This window comes from Pararge aegeria, chromosome 21 (assembly GCF_905163445.1).
Source record: "Pararge aegeria chromosome 21, ilParAegt1.1, whole genome shotgun sequence".
NCBI lineage: Eukaryota > Metazoa > Arthropoda > Insecta > Lepidoptera > Nymphalidae > Pararge > Pararge aegeria.
Window position 1 is genome coordinate 657,982 of NC_053200.1, and position 25,272 is coordinate 683,253.

Here is a 25,272-nt window from a genome sequence, read left to right on the forward strand (position 1 = left end):
TCAGTATAGCTTATGTTGTTGACACATATGTCATCGATGTGGCAGGTTATCGCCCTCATCTCACTACCGTGTAACTCTCGTGTAATGTACGCATCAAAAGTGCCACCCCGCGCTATGGGCGTACTCGTATAAAGATATTTTTGACTTTGACTTTGACTAATGTCGCAGCGTGTTGCAGACGCTGATCAACGCGGCGTACTGCTCGCTGGCGCTGGTGGGCGCGCTGGTGCAGCGCGTGGTGTTCGGGCGGCTGCGCGTGGCGGAGGCGCAGCGCGTCAAGGACAAGTTCTGGAACTACGTGTTCTACAAGTTCATCTTCGTGTTCGGCGTGCTCAACGTGCAGTACGTGGACGAGGTGCTGATGTGGTGCACGTGGTTCACGTTGCTGGGCTTCATGCACCTGCTGGGACAGCTGTGCAAGGACCGCTTCGACTATGCAAGTACCATTAATACTATCTACCATTTATATACTTCATTTATTTTATATTTTAGGACTACAGGATCAAGGTACAGTAAAAGTGGGTAATCGTTTGATAGATCTTTCAAAATTAAAGCGGGTGTGTGAAAACGATTTTCAATTCGAGGATTCTTTTTTAAATAGGTTAACAAGGCGTGTAAGTTAAATTTTTTTTTTTTTTTTTTTTTTTTTTTTTTTTTTTTTTTTTTTTTTTTTTTAATAAATAAATAAATATACTACGGAAAAGGAATCTACTTAATGACACGGATCTCCAACTCGTAGATCTCTTAGAATTATTTAAAGACCCAAATTTAGAATTTTTTGTAAAGAATGTTTACCCACAGGCGAATATAACTGACCTTAGTCGAGACACTTTAGCTTTGCGACTCGCTGAGCTACGTCGGTAACTCTTAGTTCTACTACGGATCTACTAATTTCTGATTTGATCTCGAAGAGATACTCCTAGCATTGCTCTCTTCATCGCCCATTGAGTGACTCTGAGTCTTCTTATAAGAGCGAATAATATGTGCACTCAAAAACTGCCCCGCACTAGTATCTTCATTGCAACCGTGCGAAGTCCGGGCGGGTTGCTAGTAAAATATAAAAAACCCCTAAAATTTTATAAATCAAATTAGTACTTTCTTAAGTTTATTGTATCAGTACAAATTCAACAGGCGGCTAAGCTCGTTACCTTGTGTCTCATATACGCTTGAGATAATGTAACGGTTGCAGTCTTGAAAGCCTGAGGTCGTCTAGCGAGCGTGTGAGCTAATCAGAGCCTTCACACGCTACTAATCCTAGCCTTTGGACGATCTCTACGGCGCAGCGGTGAGCCTTGTAGTGGGTTATTGGTTCCATTCCAATCACTCTGTAGGTGAAATAACTAAAATGTCGTCGCCAATCAAAACTTTTGTGCGCTAAATAATGCCGCTGTACCTACCACTGGAGTCTGTCACAAATCATCTAAGTATATACTGTAAAAATTAAACACACCCCGATACTCAATATGCACACTCGATTTATTATACTAAATGGTTGCGTCCTATTCGAAGTCACAGCCAAAAGTGCCCCGTCGTGACATCCCACCCTCAGGCCAGAGCCGCCATATTTTTCCCCCTCTTGGTGACCGGATACTGACGTCACAACGACCGACAAGCTGCCGAGGTGGCGCTTGCGTCGATCTTTGTACATTGTCGCACACAAAACGCGCGGTGTTGCCAACACGGCCATGCTGCACGGTGCCCGCCCCGGGTACCCCACGAGCCGGGATCAAAACACTGCGAAATTTAAGAACTGTTAACACATGAAGCATTTTATATAAACACCTAACCTCATTATTCTTTATATTTGTAAGGCCCATCGGAATATTGCCCATGCCTTGTCCATTGTGCGACCCCGTAGCTCAATCAACAAGACCATCCCACCCAAAGGGACAAGCCACACTTAGGAGACAGATGTGTCATTGTTGAAAACCACTTGCACTTAAAGAACATTTCGCTCACTTAAGCGTACCAAGTTGGTGAAGACCACTTGCTCTTAAAGAACATTTCGCTCACTTAAGAGTACCAAGTTCGTCTTCAAGCTCAGGCGTTCGCATTCCAATGTGACGTTCTTTGTTCATAATGCAATATTCCCATCATACGTCACAGTATTTTATCACGGCTCGCTGAAGTATTGTTTATATCTACAAATCCTACATAATGTATGAAAATACTGATTAGAGATTCATTTTAATAATAATTTTGAACTATAGCAAAATGTAACATAGCACTGAAAGTTAAGTAAGTCAACTCTCTATTTAAATTATGGTTAATCTAGTGAAAATCAATGGCGTAAAGACAATTTAAATATTTACATAAGAATTTCATAATATTTATAGTTTAAGATATACCTTGCCAACACGGTTTTTGGTTTACGGGTTTAATAAATAAAATAATATATTTCTAATCTAGGCTCCAATCACCGATATTGATCCATGATTTCATATTTTCGGCCACAGCTACGCCATTATACATTTTAGAACATCTTTGACTACCTCTCAAATCCACAACCTCATATCTATCGTTGTTCAAAATTTTCTTGACTTGAAATGGACCTTTAAACGTCGGCATTAATTTTCTACTTTGACCGTCGTTACTTTGACTTTGTATTCTAATCAATACTAAATCTCCTTCTTTGTAAGTTTTAGCTTTCACCCGAGATTTATCGAACCTTTCTTTCTGATATTGAGCACTAGCCTTAACATTACTATCAACTCTCTCGCGCAACTGAGACATGTCGACTAATTTTTCGTCTTCCAACTCTGGGGCTAAACTATCACTATCCATGCGTAATCTATAACCGAACATAACTTCACTAGGGACAGCTCGTGTAGTTTTGTGTATCGTGCTATTTAAGCCTTGCTGTAGAGCCTTTATGCATTGATCCCACCTATCATCGGTAGTGTCAGCACCCATAGATTTTAATGATTCTAAAATAGTTTTATTAAATCTTTCAACTTGTCCATTAGCGCGAGGAACACCTGTTGCCACTATATGTAATCTAATATTTCTATTTGCACAATATTGAGCAAATTTACCCGATGTAAAACAAGAACCGGCATCAGTGATTATGCGTCTGGCGTTTCCGAAGGTCTTTGATATATTTTCTAACTCTTTAATGACACCCGCTGTATTAGTTTTACGAACCGCGGAAATAAAGACAAATTTTGTAAACGCGTCTACCACTACTAACAAATACTTATTTTTATTTTTAGTAGTCACAAATGGACCAATATGATCCAGATGCAAAGTATGAAACGGTTGTGCGTATTTTGGCAAAGGGTATAATTCCCCTTCCTTTGGTCCCCCTTTATTTTTGTGATAAATGCAATTCAAACAGTTTTTGATATACTTTTTTACTATTTTCCGTAATCGTGGAAACCAGTAAAGTGTACGAATACGCTCAACCGTTTTATCTAATGAGAAATGGCCTACGTCATCATGGTTACATTTTATTATTTGCCAGATGCAGTTCTTTGGGACCACCCAACGACGGCCATTACTAGTTCGCTTATACACCTTCGCGCCTAATAACTCGTAACTATTAAAAATCTCTTTATTATCTTCGGCCTGTCCTGATGCTAAGACCTCTCTTATTTTCATTAATTCTGGGTCTTGGACTTGTACCGCAAGTAACCAATCCCCTTCCGTGATTGACATAATAATCTCAGCCTCGGATTTTTCTCCGGATGGCACAGGGTTGCGACTGAGAGCATCAACATGTTGCATCCGACTACCCTCTCTGTGTAAAATCTCAAAAGTGAATTCCTGAGTCGACAACACCCATCTAGCTATCCGAGGAACAATGTCTTTTTTAGACAACGCATAACGAACGGCACTACAATCCGTAATAATTTTGAAGCAATTACCTAACAAGTAAAGTCTAAACTTTTGAAGACAACAAACTACAGCCAGTAGTTCCAACTCGAAAGAATGAAATTTCTTTTCGTCGTTTGTAGTCTGTCTGCTGTAATAATGGACTACCCTTTCGCCTTCATCCCCTACTTCATATCCTACTTGCGTAAGGATGCCAGCTAAACCTTCTCTACTGGCATCAGTATACAAAACGGTGTCTTTTTTTGGATCGAAGATAGCTAGTACGCTTTCAGAGGTTAATTTATCTTTCAAAATGCAAAATGCTTGATTTTGTAGCTCACCCCATTCCCAGACAGCATCCTTTTTCAACAACTTAGTAAGTGGAGTGGACAAAATAGCACAGTTTCGTATAAATTTCCTAAAATAACTAATAAGCCCCAAATACTGTCGAAGTTGGTGCACGGTTTTCGGTACCGGAAAATTCTTTACTGCTTCCAGTTTGGCTTCGTTTGGCATAACACACCCTGGTCTAATTTTGTATCCCAAGAATTCAATTTCATTTTTAAAGAAATGACACTTTTTTAAATTCAATGTTAAACCATTTTTCTTAAATATTTGCAAAACTTCTTCAAGCAAGTTCATATTTTCCTCTACAGTTTCCGAAATTAAGTATAAATCATCTAAATAAACAATCACTTTCCCAAACCTTAAATTACCAAGAGTTTTGTTCATCATTTGTTGAAAACAAGAAGGTGCATTAGCCAACCCAAATGGAAGCCGCAAGAATTCGAAATGTCCGTCCTCGGTTATAAATGCAGTTTTTTCAATCGAATCCCTATGCATCGCAATCTGATAATACCCACTTTTTAAATCTAAGCTGGTGAATACCTTATAGCTTTGTAGTCTATCCACTAAATCTTCAATTCTGGGCATGGGGTATTTATCTTTAACCGTTATCTTATTTAAGGCCCTATAATCTATGCATAGCCTTTTCTCCCCGTTCTTTTTATTAACTAAAAGGGCTGGACTAGCATATGGCGAGTTACTCTCGCGTACGATATTATTTACTAGTAATTCGTCGACCATTTCGCGAATCGTTTGCCTGTCGGAATGTGATGCTCTAAAGGGTCTGCATTGAATGGGCTGCGAACTAGATAACTTAATTTCCATTTCATAATTATTTACCTTACCCAATTCTTTTATATTACTGGCTATGCAATCACTATATTTATTTAGTAAAGCAACTAATTCAGTTTGATGTACCTGTGCGTCTATTTCAGATACCGCAATACGATGACAGTACTCTTTTAAATCGCTTGCATATTGAAATTTCAAAATATCACCTACTCGAGAATAAACTAAATCGCGCCGCTCTGTAACATTCCGCCCAATCAGTATATCAGAACCCACCAAGTCATCGATAACGTAAAAATCAATATCACATAGTGTGATCGAATCAAAAGAAAGATTAACACAAATCTTCTTATTGACACTTTTACAACTATGCTTAGAAAACCCTTGCAAAACTACAGGAGAAGGTAGTTCAATAATTTTTAACGAAAGTTTCTTTACCAATGATTCGGAAATAAGTGAACAACTACTTCCGGTATCTATGAATGCTTCGTGGCAGGTATCGAATATACACACGTTTTTAACAAACTTATTTTTCGCATCTGAGGAAACAAATTTTGTCTCTTGTTGCTCTGGTTTAACTAATGATTTCCCTGAATTCTTCTTACTATAGCAAAGGGATTCCACATGTCCCCGCTTCCCGCAATATTCGCATTTGTTAGCCTCACACTGATGTTTTTTGTGATTACCCCCACATACGAAACATTTAATAACCTTGCGAATTTGAGTATTATTAATATCCGTGCTACTATTTGAAGGACCGCAAATGCTGGAGTTAGTAAAGTTCGTATTCATTTGTGAACTTTGATTACCCGACAGTATACCATGACTACTTTTAACTGACGCATCACGTGAACTACCCACTTGTTTAACATTTTTCTTGTAAATACGCCCATGTAAATAACTCGATAAATCGTCACATGTTTTAAAGTAACTGGATTCTAAAGAAACATAATCACTGATGTTACCTACTATGATCGAAACAATATCTTGTTCGCAGAAATTTAAACACAATCGGTCAATTTTGCACTTCTGTTCAAAATAGAATTCATATAAAGATTGATTATCAATCGGTTTCCGATCAATAATTTCTTTTAAAAGTTCGAACATATTTCTTTGGATTTGAAAACTACCTGACAACTTCGTCTTCCAATCAATCCACTTCCATAAGGGCCACTTATCATCTGTACGTAATAACGAATCGTACCAGATTTTAGCCGAACCCTTCAATTTATTAAGAGCTTGATAACGAATTGTTTCATCAGACCATCTAAAAGTTTGCGCGTAAGATTGAATAATGTTAAGCCATGCATTAATATCGTCTTTCAAAGGGTCAAAGTCTGGTATAATATTGTTCAATGTACTCACAGTCTCAGTATCTTTACGAGATACCTTATTACGTTTCCTTGGAGGTGATGGCGTCCTGGGCTCTGAAGAACTCGAGGTGGACCGAGCGCGTTTGCGTTTCGATCTTTTTTTTCCCATAGCGTAAGTTACAACACACTTCTGATGTAAAAATTAAACACACCCCGATACTCAATATGCACACTCGATTTATTATACTAAATGGTTGCGTCCTATTCGAAGTCACAGCCAAAAGTGCCCCGTCGTGTCATCCCACCCTCAGGCCAGAGCCGCCATATTTTTCCCCCTCTTGGTGACCGGATACTGACGTCACAACGACCGACAAGCTGCCGAGGTGGCGCTTGCGTCGATCTTTGTACATTGTCGCACACAAAACGCGCGGTGTTGCCAACAATACGAGAAGGGAATATTTTCAAAGAAATACAGGGTGTGAATGCCTCGTTGGTTTAGTGGTTAGCATTTTTATACTACGGATCTGTGGTCCTAGGTTCGAATCCCGGGTCGGACCAAAAACTGTTATATATTGTTTTTTGTGTTTTCTTAACAATTTTGGCTGTATCAATCCCCGTGCCTCGGAGAGCACGAAAAATCTTCGATCTCGGTTATTATTACTGACATGTGAAAATACTCGTTAAAGACCAACAATCCGCAATGAAGCAGCATGGTGGGTTCTATGCTCTAATAACTTCTCTCGTTAATAGGCCGCGGGTGTAGGGTGTATTGCCTTAAAAATATCTCGTTATTTTCCTTAAAAATTATTAACCCAGATAAGCCTGAAACTAAAATTTTCTGAAAATTTTGAAAATAGTTACATTATTTTTTATTAGATCTTATGCAACATAAAATAAATTATGAAAAAAAAAAATTAAGTGTAAGGCTTTCAGGGAAACAGCCGTCCTATATGTAGGACAGTAGGATAATAAGAGGAAATAAAAGACCATTTATGACAAAACAGAATGTAATCAAAAAGTGTAGTTTATTAGATTTGATTATATTACCCATTGTTATATGTAATTTACTAGATTAACACTATTTATGAATGATATGTTTCAAAACACTTGACTCACACTCCAACATCACATTTCTTGCAACGTGTCAAACATTTTTTGTGACATTGACGACCAGTGTGTTTGCTTCGATTGAGGAATAACCAGATGATTCATTTGGACTTTACGACTATCAGCATGTTCATGATTGGAGGGTCGGCTAGGCCCTCTTTTGGCATTTTTTCTGTTTGATTCAATCAAAGCAATTGCTACCCTTCTGCGAAAGCCAAGATGATCCAGTTTTCCATGATTTATTTTATATAACTGCCATGCATTATGTTCGGCAAGATCAATCATGTGTGTGAGCAACGGCATGTACCATTTCATACCTCGTATACCAATTCGGTAATGTGAAATATTTTCATCAGACCGATCCACTCCTCCCATATATTTGTTATAGATGGACACCATATGTGGTTCTTCTATTCTTTTTGTGGTTCTTCTATTCTTTCTTCAGTGGTTATGTCTCCAGGCAAATTCTTTTTGACAGCATATTTATTGCTCTCTGACACCAACAACGAAATAACATCTTCATCTAAGAAGTTTTCAAACCACTCAATTGGGCGCTTATCTTGGCAAGCGCCTTGAACATCTGGCCAATTCACGGGATTTTTTGCCAAGTCCCGTTTTCTCCATGCGTAGGTACGCCTACGTTTAGTTCGACCTGTAGAATCAGAAGGTTCTTCTTCTGTATCACTCACCATAATCTGCCCTTGAATCATTACTTCAGCCGGTTGAAGCAGAATGTTTCGTGGCAAATTATTCAAAGTTACATTATCTTCTTCACCCGAATCTTCGTCAGTGAGACAGTCAGGATCAACAGGAGGAGGCAGAATACATATCAGTCGTTCTCTATAATCTTCTTCATTATCAGAAACATTTTCTAAAGCATCTAAAATTTCATGCGCAGCTAACGGTCTGTAAAGAAAAAGTTGTATTATTGTACTAAAATCATGTATATTATCCTACTGTCCTATATATAGTACGCTAGTATTTGTAACAAGTTATACGTAATTTATTTATATTATTTTGCTAGAATATTTATTTAGTACAAAAGTTAATGTTATCAACTAGATATTAACACAGAAAAAAACAACTCACGAGTAAAATATAACTTTTTATACATACCTGTCATTTGCCATGTCTGCAACGCACTTTTATTACACACTTATAAGGTAAAATATAAGGTAAAAACTGTTAAAATAACTGTCTTTTTATTTCTTCTAATAAAGCTGACACGTTTCTTACTGCAAATCATAAGACTAAATAATCTTAGATAAAGAGGGTATTCTGATATTTTTTTTTATTTCTACTGTCCTAAATATAGGACAGTAGGCTTATCTGGGTTAATTACAATCGGAATACAGAAATTGAAAGACAATGTTGTTTGTCCCTCCATCCGGTCCCCTATAACGAATGTATGTTTATATGTCGCGTATAAAGTTCAAGCTTCAATAATTCAAGGTTCCTAAAACATCGATTTTGAAATCTACCACGAAACAACATTTGTATGCTCTTGCAAACAATGGACAAACTATTTAAAATTCGATACTTAGCTGATTTACATACGTTAAAATAATTGTCAGTTTCGAGTTAGTTTGGGTACCGAGAGTTCCGTGAAACGTATTTTGTCTCATAAAATATATCGTTTTTTTTTTCTAATAAGAAGTATTTTTTGTATCTTCGCTAAAGACATTAGAACTAATTATTTATATTTTGCCCGAGTAGGTTTGGTAGGTAGGCGTTACCACCTTTACTTGAAATCTTACTCTGTAGGCATTTCTAGAATTCATGGTATTTGGCATATATGAATAAATGAAAATTCCATGCGGTTCCGAGGGAATATAACGGAGAACAGGTAGCCGCGTCATCTGTTTCACTACTACAGCTGTCCAGCTTGCTGATGAAACCCTGTAAGGAGAGGCCTTTAGGACATAGGCTATATTATACGAAAGATAAGTTTACGCATGTTTGCATTCGCGAAACTCGTCGTAAGTGTTTGATACGCAGCAGTTATATTCGTGTACCAACACTTTTTATCTACCTATAAGTTTCAATAGGAAATGGGAATCGATGATAGCTTGGTGGTTAAGGCTTCGGCATTCCTTTTTCGAGTTCGAGCCGCGCACCACTCACTTTTCGGAGTTATGTGCGTTTTAAATTTAAGCAATTTAAATATCACTTATTTTAAACGGTATAAGAAAACATCGTGAAGCAAACTGCAAGCCTGCTAGTTTTCCATACCGTTCTCTAAGGGCGTGTGAAGTCTGCCAATCTACACTTGGTCAGCGTGGTACGTACAGCGTGGATTACGGTCTGAACACTTCTCATTCTGAGAGGGGACACGTGCCGTGTGGTGGGCCGGTTGATGATGATGAAGTTTTCATAAACAGCCATAGCGCCATAGGAACCGTGGCCAGGTAACGCTTGTACAAAATAATTTTCCAAACTAAGAATACTTGTAAACCGCGACTATGTAGCTACGTTATTGTTTCCGACGTCGCTATCGCCGTGAACCAGTTAACGACCAAGGATGACTCACGAACCTAATTAGTTTATTTTTTCCTTCAAACATGATTGCTATTAAGCTACGTGCCCACTAGACATCCGATAACTTTGTTTCTTGGGCCTGTTATAGTTTGCACTTAGTGTTTTATTAATTGCTTACCCGATCCAATCCAACTGAGACTTCGGGTGCTATTTAGACAATTGCCATTGAAAACCAGTTTCAGCATTCTAGACTGCCTTATCAAATTTAGTACTAGGTCATACCTTTTTAGTAATTCTATTTACACATCATCTAATTCATTATTCGAGCAATACCATATACGACCGAACGAAGCGAGGTCGCAAAGCTTGCGTGGGTAAACTTGCACTTTATCCGTCCGTAGGTGAGAGCCAAAGACAATGAAATTATTCTTTGTTCAGAACAGCCTTACTTTATTCACAAATATTATATGAATTCAAAGCCAGAAAATAAAGTTTATTTATTCAATTATACCTTTATTTATACCCCACAACATGTTAAGAAAATAACAAAAAATCAGACTTCAAGCAGTAGGATATAAATCGCTAAGTAGCGATCTCTGCCAGGCAACCTTAGGATTCTTAGGACCTTCGGAATTGTTTTTATAAAAAAGTGCGTCATAAGAACATTTAGAATAGTGAGTACACTTAACTTGTTATATTTTAAATCCGATAACCGTAAAAGGTGTCTGAGCATAAAAATGTGGAAACACTCGACAAATTTATTCCTGAAACTATTTAGTTACTTTGTTTTAAATTTCTGACAGGAAGCAATATACTCGTATAATCTTGAATTATGTAGAGAGCATTTTGAAACGGAACGGAACGAAACGCATTGGGCAGGAGCTCGACTTCTCTCCCTTTCGGGGGGTCCAGTTCGAATCCCAGCACGCACGCACCTCTAACTTTTATAAGTTATGTGCTTTTTGAGTAATTAAAATATCACTTGCTTCAACGGTGAAGGAAAACATCGTGAGGAAACCTGCATGCCTGAGAGTTCTCCATAATGTTCTTAAAGGTGGGTGGAGACTCTTTCTCTGTAGTGGGCCGGTTTCTCAGTGCTCTGTTACTGGAAGGTATGCCAAATAAGATACTGACATAGATTAGGTATTTTTTAACGAATCCAATTTATTAAGTATTTTAATTTTATATTATTCTTTTATAAATGGATGTAATATCTGTGAATAAAGATTATTATTATTAATATCTAGGCTTCTATATTAATAAACCCGGACCACAGAGTAGATATCCAGGTATATGGCACATATTTGGGGGCCGGGTATACACCATGTCTAAATGTACTCTTTTTTTTCTGTTGGGAGGCTGCGGCAGGGCTAGTTACCAACCTACCGACAAAGACATGCCGCTTAACGATATAGCGTTCCGGCACGATGTCGCCTAGAAACTGATTAGGGGTATTGTTTTAAAATAACTGCCCTACCATCCAGTTAGCCCATTACAATCTTAGACTGCATCATCACTTACTACCAGGAAAGATTGCAGCCAGACCTAACTTGAAATTGAATTAAAAAAACTCTTGCTCAGTTTGATTCTAAATTTGTAACAGAATGTCTTCTAAAAGACCTCTCTCCAAAAGACGAATGTTTTAATGATAACATATTAATTAATTCTATTTTTAGAATTATATTTGGCGGATGCGGCCGCCATAAAACCCGCTCAACCGCCTTATATAGCGAGTCTGAATATGTATATCAGCTAAAAATACTTCACCGAAAATAATATTAATAAACATAGCACAGAAAAACCGTCACAGTAATTTGTTTTCTATTGACGAGAGGGCAAAGATGTTTTAACCTTTTCGTATTTGAAGAGATGTTTTTTGCGATTAATAGTGGCAGCTTTGTTTTAAAAATTACGGGCTCATTAGCCCGTATTTAATGCCATTCAATTCCTTTCTCCGTTAACATCGTTTTTAGTTTATAAACTACCCTATGGCAGTTTATAATGCCCCATACTGAGTTATACGAGGCATCCTGCAATAGCTTGCTTGGTGGCTTTCCTGTTGAGGAGATGGTGGTGGTGTTGACCTCACCGACCGAGCGGACCGATTTTCATCAAATAGCTAAGAAAACTCCCGGCTTATTTACTTTTCAAGAACAAAATCAACATTGGTTCATCCGTTCGGGAAATACGATGCCATAGACCCTCAAGCACCCAACAAGAGTGAAAAAGAGATCCTGTCGACACGAAGCATGCATTGATACCGAAATACTTTCTACTGATGATCCAATAATTACGCGCGTGATGTTTCCGATTAGCCCTGATAACTTGCATGACCGTATTCCGTGGAAACAATGTCTGTTGCTGTATAAGTAACGGACTACTGTGCTACTATGTGTAAATTTACCAAAATGTATTATGATTTGTTAGTAACAAAATATGTTAACCCCGCATGCAACACAGAAACTTATAAATTCGTTTGGAAGGTCTGTCTGATTATTGAAGTGAAAACTTCTTTAGGCGCGTTGAGCACTTTTTGGGTGAACAAAAAACATGGAATTCGCGTTATCGTCACCGTACGCTTTCCAAGAGCTATGTATATCAATGCTATACTACTACTAGTTTTTTCTTTTCTTGATTTATATGTGTGTAATTATATACAACGTTCTAATGAAATGTTTTCATTTACACGTTGTATAGATGTATATATGATTTAGATTACACTTCTATTGGCAGGTCCTAAGACTGCCTCGCATGTTTTTTTTTTTTAAAGAGAACTTGTCCATTTCTCATACCAGATCAAGAATCTTAATAATATACTGTAGCGTCTTGGAAGCAAAGTGAGGATTTTCGTAAAAATGTTCTACCCCCATTTCCTCCCTTTAGTACGGGGACTATATTTGCGGGTATAATAACTAGATAATTAAAGGCTTTTAACAATAAAGCTGAAGATTTTGTTATTTGCTTGCTTGTTTGTATGTCCGCGTTTATCTCTAGAACTGCCAGTCTAGGAGACTATAAGCTATTAAGCTAACCTTATGAGCCGAAGTAATAGGTCGGCAAAAGTTTTGAACGGGAACATTTAGTACCTTCCTCCGCGGACGTTGTGGCGTTGAATAAAAAAGTTTTAATACAATTTGAACTAATCTATGCAAGAAGATAACTTTGGCGATTCACCAAGGTTGCGATGGTTTTAATGACATGTGTGTAGTCCAACCTGATAAAAATCTGGTTGGACTACTTGAAATAGGGTGATTAATAATTATTATGTGTACACGTACTCTGATGCCCCATTAGCCAATATTTATATTTAAAGTAGGCAAATTCTCGTCCTTACGTGAGGCGGACAAACACCGAGTAGGAACATTCGTCCAAAAAAAAAACACGATTTTAATTGCAAGTCTATACAACGCCTAAAATATCAAAAACATTTATCGATAGTGATCATTTTACCATCAGGTTTTACACGCACGTCATAACACAGATACTTTCGAATTCCTTGCACTTTTTAAGTCCGCCGAAGGTAATCGAAATAATGTTAAATGATAATATAATGTAAACTGTACATTTGTTTATTTGCTTTGTTTTTAGGCTCGCAAAACTTTATTACGTCATTATTTTTTCTGGTATAGTATCTGAGTAAAAACACAACTTTTTAGTGCTCCACTGAAAAGCCAGGATGACAGGACCTTTTTTTTCCGTCATGTAGGTATATCTGAAACTTTGGACACGGGTTTTAAACATTAGAGATTATGGACAACGCCAATTTCCTGACTTCCCGCGTCGGGCTTATACAAAGAAATAACCTAACAATCTAGCTAGAGGATTTTGAGGTTGAAAGTCTCGGCCAGGCCTTCAACCGAGATCCTCTGGGTTGTAGCCTTGACTAGTTGTAGTGTGTAGCGATTTTGGAAAAATGCTGAGTTTCTTGCTCTTCTTTTTGGTAGAATCTGCGTTCCCAACCGGTGGTAGAGTCACAACAAACATAGAGACTTGACTTCGAAAGTGCAAATAGAGTAGGCAGACAATTTATTTTCCTAATTTTAAACCTTGATTTTTGTTGTATTGTAGTGCTGCGTCTAGCAATGTTGCGTTAGAGGGGTCACCTCTCCTACTGGAGTGGCACCGCGTGACCCTAATAGGCATCATAATATTCGAAGATCGCTGAGCTAGGTCATTAATAAAAAAAAAAATTATTGACAGTAGCTCTTGCTCTCTACTCATCTCTTCATTTCTCTTGTCCTATTTAATCACAGAGATACTTCATAATCCGCTGAACTACTCTGAGCTTAGACGGGCCCTGGTTACAATTTACAAGCAATCATAGGTTATTTATTTATTTTAAAGTAAGAACCTCTTATCTTTTTGGGAAGTGTGACCGTAATTTACATAGTTTTTTGATGTCAATGAACGAAATTATATTGGGCTGAAAGGGCATGGCGATAAAGTTTTCTTTAAACTTAATAAGGTTATCTTAGCCAGCCAAATGTCCAAAATAACTTATTTTCGGTCCGATCACTGTACTAAATTGCTGTTTTATCTTAGGTCATGGTATTAATTACAGTTATCTTTAAGATTAAACAAAAAAAATTCGAAGTATTTTTTTTTTCCCCTTATAAGCAGTTTTGAAACGTCCAATCTGTCTGCGTGTAGTGAATACCACGTTTCGAAAAATAAATTCTAACGAAAAGAATCCGGCAAGAAACTCAGCAGTTACTCTTTCCCAACTCCCAACTTTACAATTTAGTAAATGAGTTTAATTTCGCATGGGAGACGAAAGCTAAGCCGACTACTTACTACAAAAGACTTCTGTTACTTTCGCAGGCAATATGCTATAGATATTACAAATTTATATTTGCTTCCATATTTGATGAGTCGTGTTAGCGTTGAACTCGTTGTTGTCCGCAGTTGTCGTCGAACCCGAACGTGCAACGCTGGGAGTACTCCAGAGTACTGAGCCTGCTAATAGGTCTCCTGTTCATGTCGTCCACGATGTTCGGCTGCGCGCTGTCGTGGGGCCTGCCCTTTGGGAAGGACACCTTCGCGTTCATGGCTGCGGAGGTGAGCACTGCGAGCTATATTCCGACGGACATCGCTAACGATGCTAGTGATCGCTAAACGGTGATAGCCTGATTCACGGGACGCACCTCTAACTTTTCAGTGTTCGTTTTCAATTTATGTAATTAAATAGCGCTTGCTTTTCACTTTATTTCCTCAATAATGTTCTCATGAGCGTTTAATGCCGATCCGCACTGGGCCTCTGCATGATCAAAGAGAAACAGGTAGATCCCAAGAGCTACAAACATTATCCTAAGTAAACAGTTCGCTCAGTTGACTCCAACACTCTGGCGAGGCCACCTACCTAGCAACTTTGAATCATCAGACGCTCCCTCACAGTGGACAGAAAACACCAGGGATTTCGCAAGAACCAAAAGGGCATAAACAGCACGAATCTTTTAAGACAATGTGGTAATTATCGCGTACCTAATTGGCTGAAATAATATTAACAATAGAATAGAATTAAAACGTCTCCTTAAAGGGCATGATAACCGTCCCAACGGCCAGTCCAGGCCTCGACGGCTGGTGGCTAGGTCTTGCCGCTCGCCGCAGGGCTGGCGGGCGCGGGCTACAGCGATTGTTGCATTGCAGTGCGTGCTGGTGGGCGTGGCGGTGCTGCACGTGATGGCGCGCTTCACGCTGAAGTGGTACGACGCGGACCCGGCCGGGCCCGCCGCCTACTACACGCACCTCACCTTCGACGTGAGTACCACGTGTGGCAAATGACTGTTCTTCCACGGAAGCGGGATGGTTATGTGGGACTTGACTTTGTTGGGTGACGAACTTCCTCTTTAATTCGCCACCAACGGGCCTGACACTCATGTTCAACTGCGGATCGTGGGCCTTAAGGTTTTTCGTGTCGTTGGGTTTTCTGACAAGAAATCAGTGCCTACCGGGATTTTGTTTTGTCCAACTCCGTCTCTCGGAGAGTCGTTGTCAATCATCGTTTTAATTACTAAAATCCTTAAGGCCCCACTTATTCGTTAACGCCTTTTATTTAACGGATTTCGTTGGGTGTATATCCGGCTAAGTTTTGTGGGCTCTTTTTAGACCAGGACGCGTTTGGAACCCTCCTAGCTTTAGATTTAAGTTACAATTATGTAAACATATACGTATGAACGCTTCATAAGTGCCAATGATAGGCCTACATGAATAAAGAAAATTTGAATTTATACTCTAAAATCCCTTTAGAAAAGTCCGTGGCCAGCTGCAGACTGAGGATGATGATGACGATGACGTTGATTAATGTTACAAAGGCTTTTAAAAACAAATGCTTTGCCTCAAGCCTATATAACCGTTAAGAGCAAACCTGCACTCAAACTCTCCGAAGAGCCTCTTTGGTATTTTAGTAAGAAGTTTAGAAGTTTTCATATTTTGGAAGATAATAAATAAAGTACCCATATTTCTCGCCGTTCATAATACCCGAAATGACATAACGTTACGACCTTAAGTCAACGCGGATGGAACAGTGGGGGAAAACTAGTAAAATATAGTATTTTTGTAAGAAAAGAACACATGAATTCGCGTTGCCGTGTAAAAGAAGGACAAACCAACGAAGACTTTCGAATTTATAATAGTTTTATAAATTTAATTAGCTTAAATCAACAAGAACATAAGGAATGCAATATAGCGGGTTAACGGACTGCATAATATTATTTATTTTCTTATATGTTTCTGATAAACAGGAACCCAGGACTTCTGTGTTTTTGTTAATCTATACGTCTGTGCTGACATTTCGCGAACCTCGCGACACATTTTAATGCAATTATGCTTAAAATTGAAAATAAAGTTAAGTCATGTATATTACGTACGAGGATACCAGTCGTATATCAATTACCGGGTTATTATTATTATAAAACTATAATAATAATATCGAGCATTTATAAAGCTGGCAGCGAAATTAATCAGATAAATATATAGTTTTTTTATTTTTCATACTTCATCGTAATGTCTATTTCGTAATCTTTATTTTTTTTTACCATTCAAGAGGCCTTTCTCCTCCATCTTAGGAGAAGGCACCGGGCACGCCACTGGTCTAATGGTCAATTGTTGGTAAAGGCACCCCTGGATAGGCTGATGTCATTTGCCATTTGAGTAACACCATTTTGGCCATGTTAATGTGACGAGCACGACGTGACAAGAGAATACGAGCTTGGACCTAATATTTATTGCTGAAAAATTCTCGTACAACTGTCACTCCTATTCTATACCTTATTCGTTATATCATTAAAAAGTGGCTGCTCTTAGTCTTTACCTATATATATACGAAAACTAAATACTCTACTAGGTTATACCGCGCGATGAAGCGCGACAGATTTAATACTAACTTATTTTAATTTTCACTATCCGCAAAAATAAAGAAAAAACATGCTGGAACGGGCAAGGTTACAAAAAGACAATTAGTTATATAAGATTTATATTCTATTTTCTTATTGAAGCAATAATTAAATTATTTTCTATTATTAATAAATGAGTCCGTGTAGCCGAATGATGATTAAAACTGTTGAAGAGTGCATAAGTATACTTCATTAGGAATCACCCGTACAAACTTGTGTAAAACATTCTAAGTGTTTACATATGACAACCCTATTGAAGATAAAGTACCTCCTTTCAGTAAAACTATGGCAGTGGTTTACTAAAAAATGTATAAGCGTTTCAATTTCACAGAAAAGTCTCAGAGACAGTAAGTAAAGCCTGTGAGGTATCATTCCATGTGCACAAAGTTATTAAGGGATCTCCAATGTTCATCTTGGCGAGTTGTTTGGTCAAATTACAGAATGAGATTGAACTTTGGTTATTCAATACAGCTAGTGCTTTTAGCGAAATAAGTAAACAGTTCGACCCTAAAACGAGTGTCATTACGTCCCTTTTGCTACGGCGGTGTAATGTGCGCTGTCGCGGCAGGCGCTGTCGCTGCTGACGGAGACGGCGCACGTGGCGCACATGGTGGTGTACAGCAACGTGGTGGTGTCCATGGCCTCGCTGGTGCTGCTCATGCAGCTGCGCCACCTGCTGCACGCGCTGCTGGCGCGCCTGCGCCGCCACCGCCTCTACGCCGCGCTCGCCTCGCACATGAGCCGCAAGTACGCCCCCACTCACGCACCCCGACACCGCCCCACCGCCACCGCCTCTACGCCGCGCTCGCCTCGCACATGAGCCGCAAGTACGCCCCCACTCACGCACCCCGACACCGCCCCACCGCCACCGCCTCTACGCCGCGCTCGCCTCGCACATGAGCCGCAAGTACGCCCCCACTCACGCACCCCGACACCGCCCCACCGCCACCGCCTCTACGCCGCGCTCGCCTCGCACATGAGCCGCAAGTACGCCCCCACTCACGCACCCCGACACCGCCCCACCGCCACCGCCTCTACGCCGCGCTCGCCTCGCACATGAGCCGCAAGTACGCCCCCACTCACGCACCCCGACACCGCCCCACCGCCACCGCCTCTACGCCGCGCTCGCCTCGCACATGAGCCGCAAGTACGCCCCCACTCACGCACCCCGACACCGCCCCACCGCCACCGCCTCTACGCCGCGCTCGCCTCGCACATGAGCCGCAAGTACGCCCCCACTCACGCACCCCGACACCGCCCCACCGCCACCGCCTCTACGCCGCGCTCGCCTCGCACATGAGCCGCAAGTACGCCCCCACTCACGCACCCCGACACCGCCCCACCGCCACCGCCTCTACGCCGCGCTCGCCTCGCACATGAGCCGCAAGTACGCCCCCACTCACGCACCCCGACACCGCCCCACCGCCACCGCCTCTACGCCGCGCTCGCCTCGCACATGAGCCGCAAGTACGCCCCCACTCACGCACCCCGACACCGCCCCACCGCCACCGCCTCTACGCCGCGCTCGCCTCGCACATGAGCCGCAAGTACGCCCCCACTCACGCACCCCGACACCGCCCCACCGCCACCGCCTCTACGCCGCGCTCGCCTCGCACATGAGCCGCAAGTACGCCCCCACTCACGCACCCCGACACCGCCCCACCGCCACCGCCTCTACGCCGCGCTCGCCTCGCACATGAGCCGCAAGTACGCCCCCACTCACGCACCCCGACACCGCCCCACCGCCACCGCCTCTACGCCGCGCTCGCCTCGCACATGAGCCGCAAGTACGCCCCCACTCACGCACCCCGACACCGCCCCACCGCCACCGCCTCTACGCCGCGCTCGCCTCGCACATGAGCCGCAAGTACGCCCCCACTCACGCACCCCGACACCGCCCCACCGCCACCGCCTCTACGCCGCGCTCGCCTCGCACATGAGCCGCAAGTACGCCCCCACTCACGCAGCCCGACACCGCCCCACCGCCACCGCCTCTACGCCGCGCTCGCCACGCACATGAGCCGCAAGTACGCCCCCACTCACGCACCCCGACACCGCCCCACCGCCACCGCCTCTACGCCGCGCTCGCCTCGCACATGAGCCGCAAGTACGCCCCCACTCACGCACCCCGACACCGCCCCACCGCCACCGCCTCTACGCCGCGCTCGCCTCGCACATGAGCCGCAAGTACGCCCCCACTCACGCACCCCGACACCGCCCCACCGCCACCGCCTCTACGCCGCGCTCGCCTCGCACATGAGCCGCAAGTACGCCCCCACTCACGCACCCCGACACCGCCCCACCGCCACCGCCTCTACGCCGCGCTCGCCTCGCACATGAGCCGCAAGTACGCCCCCACTCACGCACCCCGACACCGCCCCACCGCCACCGCCTCTACGCCGCGCTCGCCTCGCACATGAGCCGCAAGTACGCCCCCACTCACGCACCCCGACACCGCCCCACCGCCACCGCCTCTACGCCGCGCTCGCCTCGCACATGAGCCGCAAGTACGCCCCCACTCACGCACCCCGACACCGCCCCACCGCCACCGCCTCTACGCCGCGCTCGCCTCGCACATGAGCCGCAAGTACGCCCCCACTCACGCACCCCGACACCGCCCCACCGCCACCGCCTCTACGCCGCGCTCGGCTCGCACATGAGCCGCAAGTACGCCCCCACTCACGCACCCCGACACCGCCCCACCGCCACCGCCTCTACGCCGCGCTCGCACGCACATGAGCCGCAAGTACGCCCCCACTCACGCACCCCGACACCGCCCCACCGCCACCGCCTCTACGCCGCGCTCGCCTCGCACATGAGCCGCAAGTACGCCCCCACTCACGCACCCCGACACCGCCCCACCGCCACCGCCTCTACGCCGCGCTCGCCTCGCACATGAGCCGCAAGTACGCCCCCACTCACGCACCCCGACACCGCCCCACCGCCACCGCCTCTACGCCGCGCTCGCCTCGCACATGAGCCGCAAGTACGCCCCCACTCACGCACTCCGACACCGCCCCACCGCCACCGCCTCTACGCCGCGCTCGGCTCGCACATGAGCCGCAAGTACGCCCCCACTCACGCACCCCGACACCGCCCCACCGCCACCGCCTCTACGCCGCGCTCGCCTCGCACATGAGCCGCAAGTACGCCCCCACTCACGCACCCCGACACTGCCCCACCGCCACCGCCTCTACGCCGCGCTCGCCTCGCACATGAGCCGCAAGTACGTTATAAAATTTCAAACATAATCTATTACCCTGTTTAACCCGGCAGGTGGCGCGTGTATCATATATATGTCATGATATGAAAGAGGCTCGCTAGTAATGAGTGAAGGAACGCAAACGCACTTAAAATCTTGTCTTCGTTGCGCAGTTACCCGATGGCAAGCCCTGAAGAAGTTCAGAAGAATGAGGACAACTGCGCCATCTGTTGGGAGCCCATGAAGGAGGCGCGGAAACTTCCTTGCGCGCATCTGTTCCACAAGTGAGTATGGCTGCCGACGCCACATCTTGAATTATTTGCTCATATAAGATAAGCAGAAAAAAAGCAGAACAATTTTGCAGAAGTGTGAAGATGTCAAATTTATTACGCTAAGTTCACAAAATGCTGTCGGGCACATGACAACAGAATGGATGCACATATTTTGTCCTCCGTTTACGGCATGGCCAGTCAACTGTAATCTTTATAACTTATTTACCATAACGGACGTAGGCAACTGGCAAACTGTATAAGGTGATGTTTTAGTCAGGTCACTAAAACATCGGCACCGGCGACATCATATAGCTCGGAGATGCTATCGATCGCTGGGGTCCCACGCCAAGTGACGCCGGGAACGTGGAGCAGCTTCGTGTAAAGAAAAAAAATGTGTGCGTGTAACCTTTACGCGCGATTTAATTATTATTTATTGATAATTACAAAAGTAATAAATAAACAATTATATTTAGAGATTTAAAAAAAACTGTAATTTAGAAGTGTTTTTTTTTAACTGTTAATTTTTTATTCACTTTGCTATTTGGGTACAATTGATCCGTTTGGAAACATTGGAAATAAATAATCCTAATTGATTATGATATTTCTCACTATTTGCTAGGTGTGTAATTTTTCCTGTATAATTGAGGAAGGCTGACTACTAAAACACAGTTTGTACTAGTTCAGTAGTCAATGAACAATTGGATTGTTTTACAATTACACATAGGTATTTTGCGTTGTAAATGTATCTACCAAATAACTTATTTAGATGTGTAATATTTATAGGTTATACTATAAATAATTTGTGAAGTTTTTACATATTTGTATTATATAGTTGCTATGTGTAGAGTATGTAATTAATTAAATAAATTAAATAAACATTATGTAGATATTTGCCACAAGTTGGCGCATAAGTCAAGAAGCGTGGAGTATAGGTATGACATATACTTACGACCAATCCAAATTATTATTTTTAAATAGCGGAAACTACACAGACATCTGACGTAAGCGTAACTTCCGTCAGAAAAAAATCTGAGTTACTCCCTAATCGCGCCTAAAGAAGTTTTACTTCAAAAAAAAGTTGAAGTCTATGAATATGGTTATCGCCATCGTCTCCCAGCCGTGTACTTCTCACGCAATGTACGCACCAAAAGCCGCCTGCCCGCAGCTCGTGCCTGTGCCGCTGGGTGCAGCAGGACGCGTCGTGCCCCACGTGCCGCCGCGCGCTGTCGGCCGCGCCCGAGCCGCCGCGCGCGCCGCTGGCGCCGCTGCCCGACGTGCGCCCCAACCACCTGTTCCACTTCGACGGTGAGCGCCTTCCCACTCGCCGACACTCGACGCGTGCTCACTATCATTATATCATTTACATCGTATCCACACAGGCCACATCTAGTTCTATCTATAAAATCGCCCTCCTTAAATATTTATTTTATTCTGTTCTTTAGTATTATAAGCGTAACAGAAATACATCATCTGTTAAAACTTCGACTGTCTAACTATAGCGATTCATGAAATACAGCCTGGTGCAGATTGACAGACATATATACACACAGACAGACATACTGACAGACAGAAAGACGGACAGTGGATTTTCAGTGGCTTCGATTTCACCTTTGGGTATGGAACCCTAAAACTGTGCAGACGAGGAACCTTTATGTGTGACACGTCACTGTAGGGTATCTGTGACGGCTCCGATCATTCACTTTAGCAAATAAAAATTCGTCTGAAAAACTTAGGCACAAGAAACACAAGAGTAACTGTCTTCCGATTTTTTTTTCATGTGTCGACAACTCCTGTTATCCTTCTACAAAAGAGAATGTTAATTTTTTTTAGTCTTTTAGTTTAATTAATGGCCCTTGGCTACTGATTACAGCTATAAAATAAAATAAAAAAGAAATCATAATTAGCATCATAATCATTATCAATTATTATCATAGGAAATACAGTCCACTTATAAATCTCTAGCAAATCTCTATTATTTATCATCACTCCACAATGGACTACACCCCACGCAGTCTCCTTTGGTGTAACGTTAGAAACTTCGTCTTCTCGAACTTTTACCCACCAAGCTTTCTAATTTTATTACAATAAAATGCTTTATTTTATAGATCATAATATCCGGAAATCCGACATATTACCCATTCTACATATTGTTAATATACAGTCTTTAGTCCAAATAATATAATTTATAATACCAAAAAACACCTGGAACAGTGGCTAATCATTTGACTTAAAAATATTTATCTTATTGTTCAAAAATTCAATAACTTTAAACAGGCTTATAATTATTCTCATGCACACACAGTGCAGTTTTGGAGAAATTCAAAGAACCGAATAAGTCTATATTCTTGGAAAGGCTTGTAACAATTGAAGCACAGAATAATTACTTTTTAATGACCAACATCACGGCTCTGGGTACGATTATTTTTATTTAGTATGATTCGCACAAAAAGTATAGACTTAGTAATGTTCGTGTTTACGACAAACGCAGATAACATATATTAGGTAAGTTTAAATTAGTAGTAGTTAAAAGAAAAAAATCTAGGGATACTGTAGTTAACCCAAGAAGTTAAATAAAATCATCCAATTCAAACCGTCATAAGTAGCCAACCGTCAAAAACCGCATAATAGCTCGCATGCATGCATAGACGAGCATGCATGCGAGCTTTCAGAAAAGTTACTGAGTAGGGCAGAAAGACTGAGGAAAAAGAAGACATTTTTAAATTTAACTATTATAGTTTTCATTCGCTCAACAAGATAATTGTATTTGTTATTTATTTGTCCTTACCACTTTTTTTCGTCGCTATATATGCTGTCAAATCCGGCTCCACTCATGTATTTTTAGGTATCCCGTTCAGACAATGAGCAAGCAAAGTGCATTTATATCGCCGATCGGCATTTAAATTATTTAAAAGAATATCTACATAAAAATGTCACTTGTCATCTTTGTCAAAATTATCATGTAAAAAACAATAAATCCAAAATTAAATTTTGATGCGTACTCGAAAAAACATAAAACTTCACCAGCAGAATTACTGTATCAGTGACGGATAGTCCCGCTCAATGTACAGAAAGTTAGTGGCTCCAGGTGTAATGCGGTAGATGCGCGCGTGTGTCACGCTCTCAGCAGTAGTGTTTTTCGTGTTGTGCTGTGCGCTGTGCCATCGGCTCGCCCCCAGGCTTCGGCTGGCATGGAGCCCGGCAGGTGTGCGATTGCGTTGTCTTTTCACTATCTGATTTATTCGCTCTGACAGATACGCCAGACCTAATATCGCCAAAGTCACAAATGTTATTTAACTGAATAATTAAATCATACTTTTAGGGATGTAAAAGATGTAACTCTAAACTGCTTTTTTTATAATGTAGCCAGATAAAATTCTCAAGGGCATCCGTATCGGATGGAGCCTGACTCCTACCGGCGAAATCCCTTCTTGCTTTCAGAACGTTAGTATACCTTTTGGTCTACCACCAAAACCGTAGTCCTTTACCTTCGTCACTTTCTTTTCGTTCCTTTACTTGTTTTACTACTTCCATCACGTATCGTAAAGACTCCCATTCGTATGCTGCTTATTATACTAATATACTACTGCCGATCAAAGTCAAATATTTCTTTATTCAAATAGGCCTAGATGGCACTTTTGATGCGTACATAGACGTTATATAGAAAATATCTACATAGTAGTGAGATGATAGCGATAACTGCATTACAAAACTTAGAACCAAAGCTACGAGGGTTCCAATCGCGCCCTGGTCTAAAAAGAAGCCCACAGCAATCTTAGCCTTGACTTGCTTACGCAGAAGTATTCACAAGTTCCAATAACAGGCTTGAAATTTTCTTTTGTCCATCGGCTAGCCAGAGTTCCCTAAACTGTTCTACACTGTTCTACCCCACGTTGTGAAATTAATCATGAAGATACCAAGTGCTAAGAGGTAACTGCGATGAGAGATTCTGCGTTTTCGTATCAGGCCCACAGCTAGCGAGCACGGTTCAGAGTTGTTAAAGAATGCGATCTGTGCAATGTTTGTATGAAAGGCGTGTTGTGTTCAGGCTCGCGCTACGTGTCTTGGCTGCCCAGCTTCTCGGTGGAGGTGACGCGCGTGAGGGACCCACCCGCGCCCCATCTCCTCGACGCCATGATTGAGCAGGTAACACTTGCGGCTGTTGGCTGGCTGAGATGAGTTGAGACGACCGAACGGCCGTGAACTTTGCAATGTTCTTCTATTGAACAGATGCATCGAGGTTAAAACTCCATCATGGTTTAAAATTGTATCTAAGTCAGTGGCGGTACTACCATACAAGCCGAAAAGCCCGGCTTGCGTTACAATAAATCTCCTATAATAATTCATACTTAATAGTAAAGAGGAAATAAAAAAGTATGAACTTTGACTCAATAGTGTATTATATTGCGCGATTTCCGAACGCAGCGGTACAGAAATTCCCGAACGCAGCAAACTTCCAAGCGGCGATGGAATGACAAAATATCAATGTCGCGAAGACCTCTCGATTTGTCTCACTCACTCTCGTTGGCTTGCATGGGGCTTATTTTTTACTGCTTTCACCTATA

At 42.1% G+C, this 25,272-nt stretch overlaps 1 protein-coding gene across 1 annotated transcript in view; it reads left to right on the top strand.

The window, feature by feature from the left end:
- Positions 1-25,272, top strand: part of LOC120633399 (E3 ubiquitin-protein ligase AMFR-like) — a 54,683-nt gene that overhangs the window by 25,677 nt on the left and 3,734 nt on the right. Inside the window, exons 2-8 of the mRNA XM_039903606.1 lie at positions 179-436; positions 14,751-14,903; positions 15,492-15,602; positions 17,805-17,983; positions 20,612-20,722; positions 21,876-22,015; positions 24,756-24,853. Coding sequence (XP_039759540.1) covers positions 179-436; positions 14,751-14,903; positions 15,492-15,602; positions 17,805-17,983; positions 20,612-20,722; positions 21,876-22,015; positions 24,756-24,853 — 1,050 coding nt within the window. The remainder of the gene's footprint in view (positions 1-178; positions 437-14,750; positions 14,904-15,491; positions 15,603-17,804; positions 17,984-20,611; positions 20,723-21,875; positions 22,016-24,755; positions 24,854-25,272) is intronic.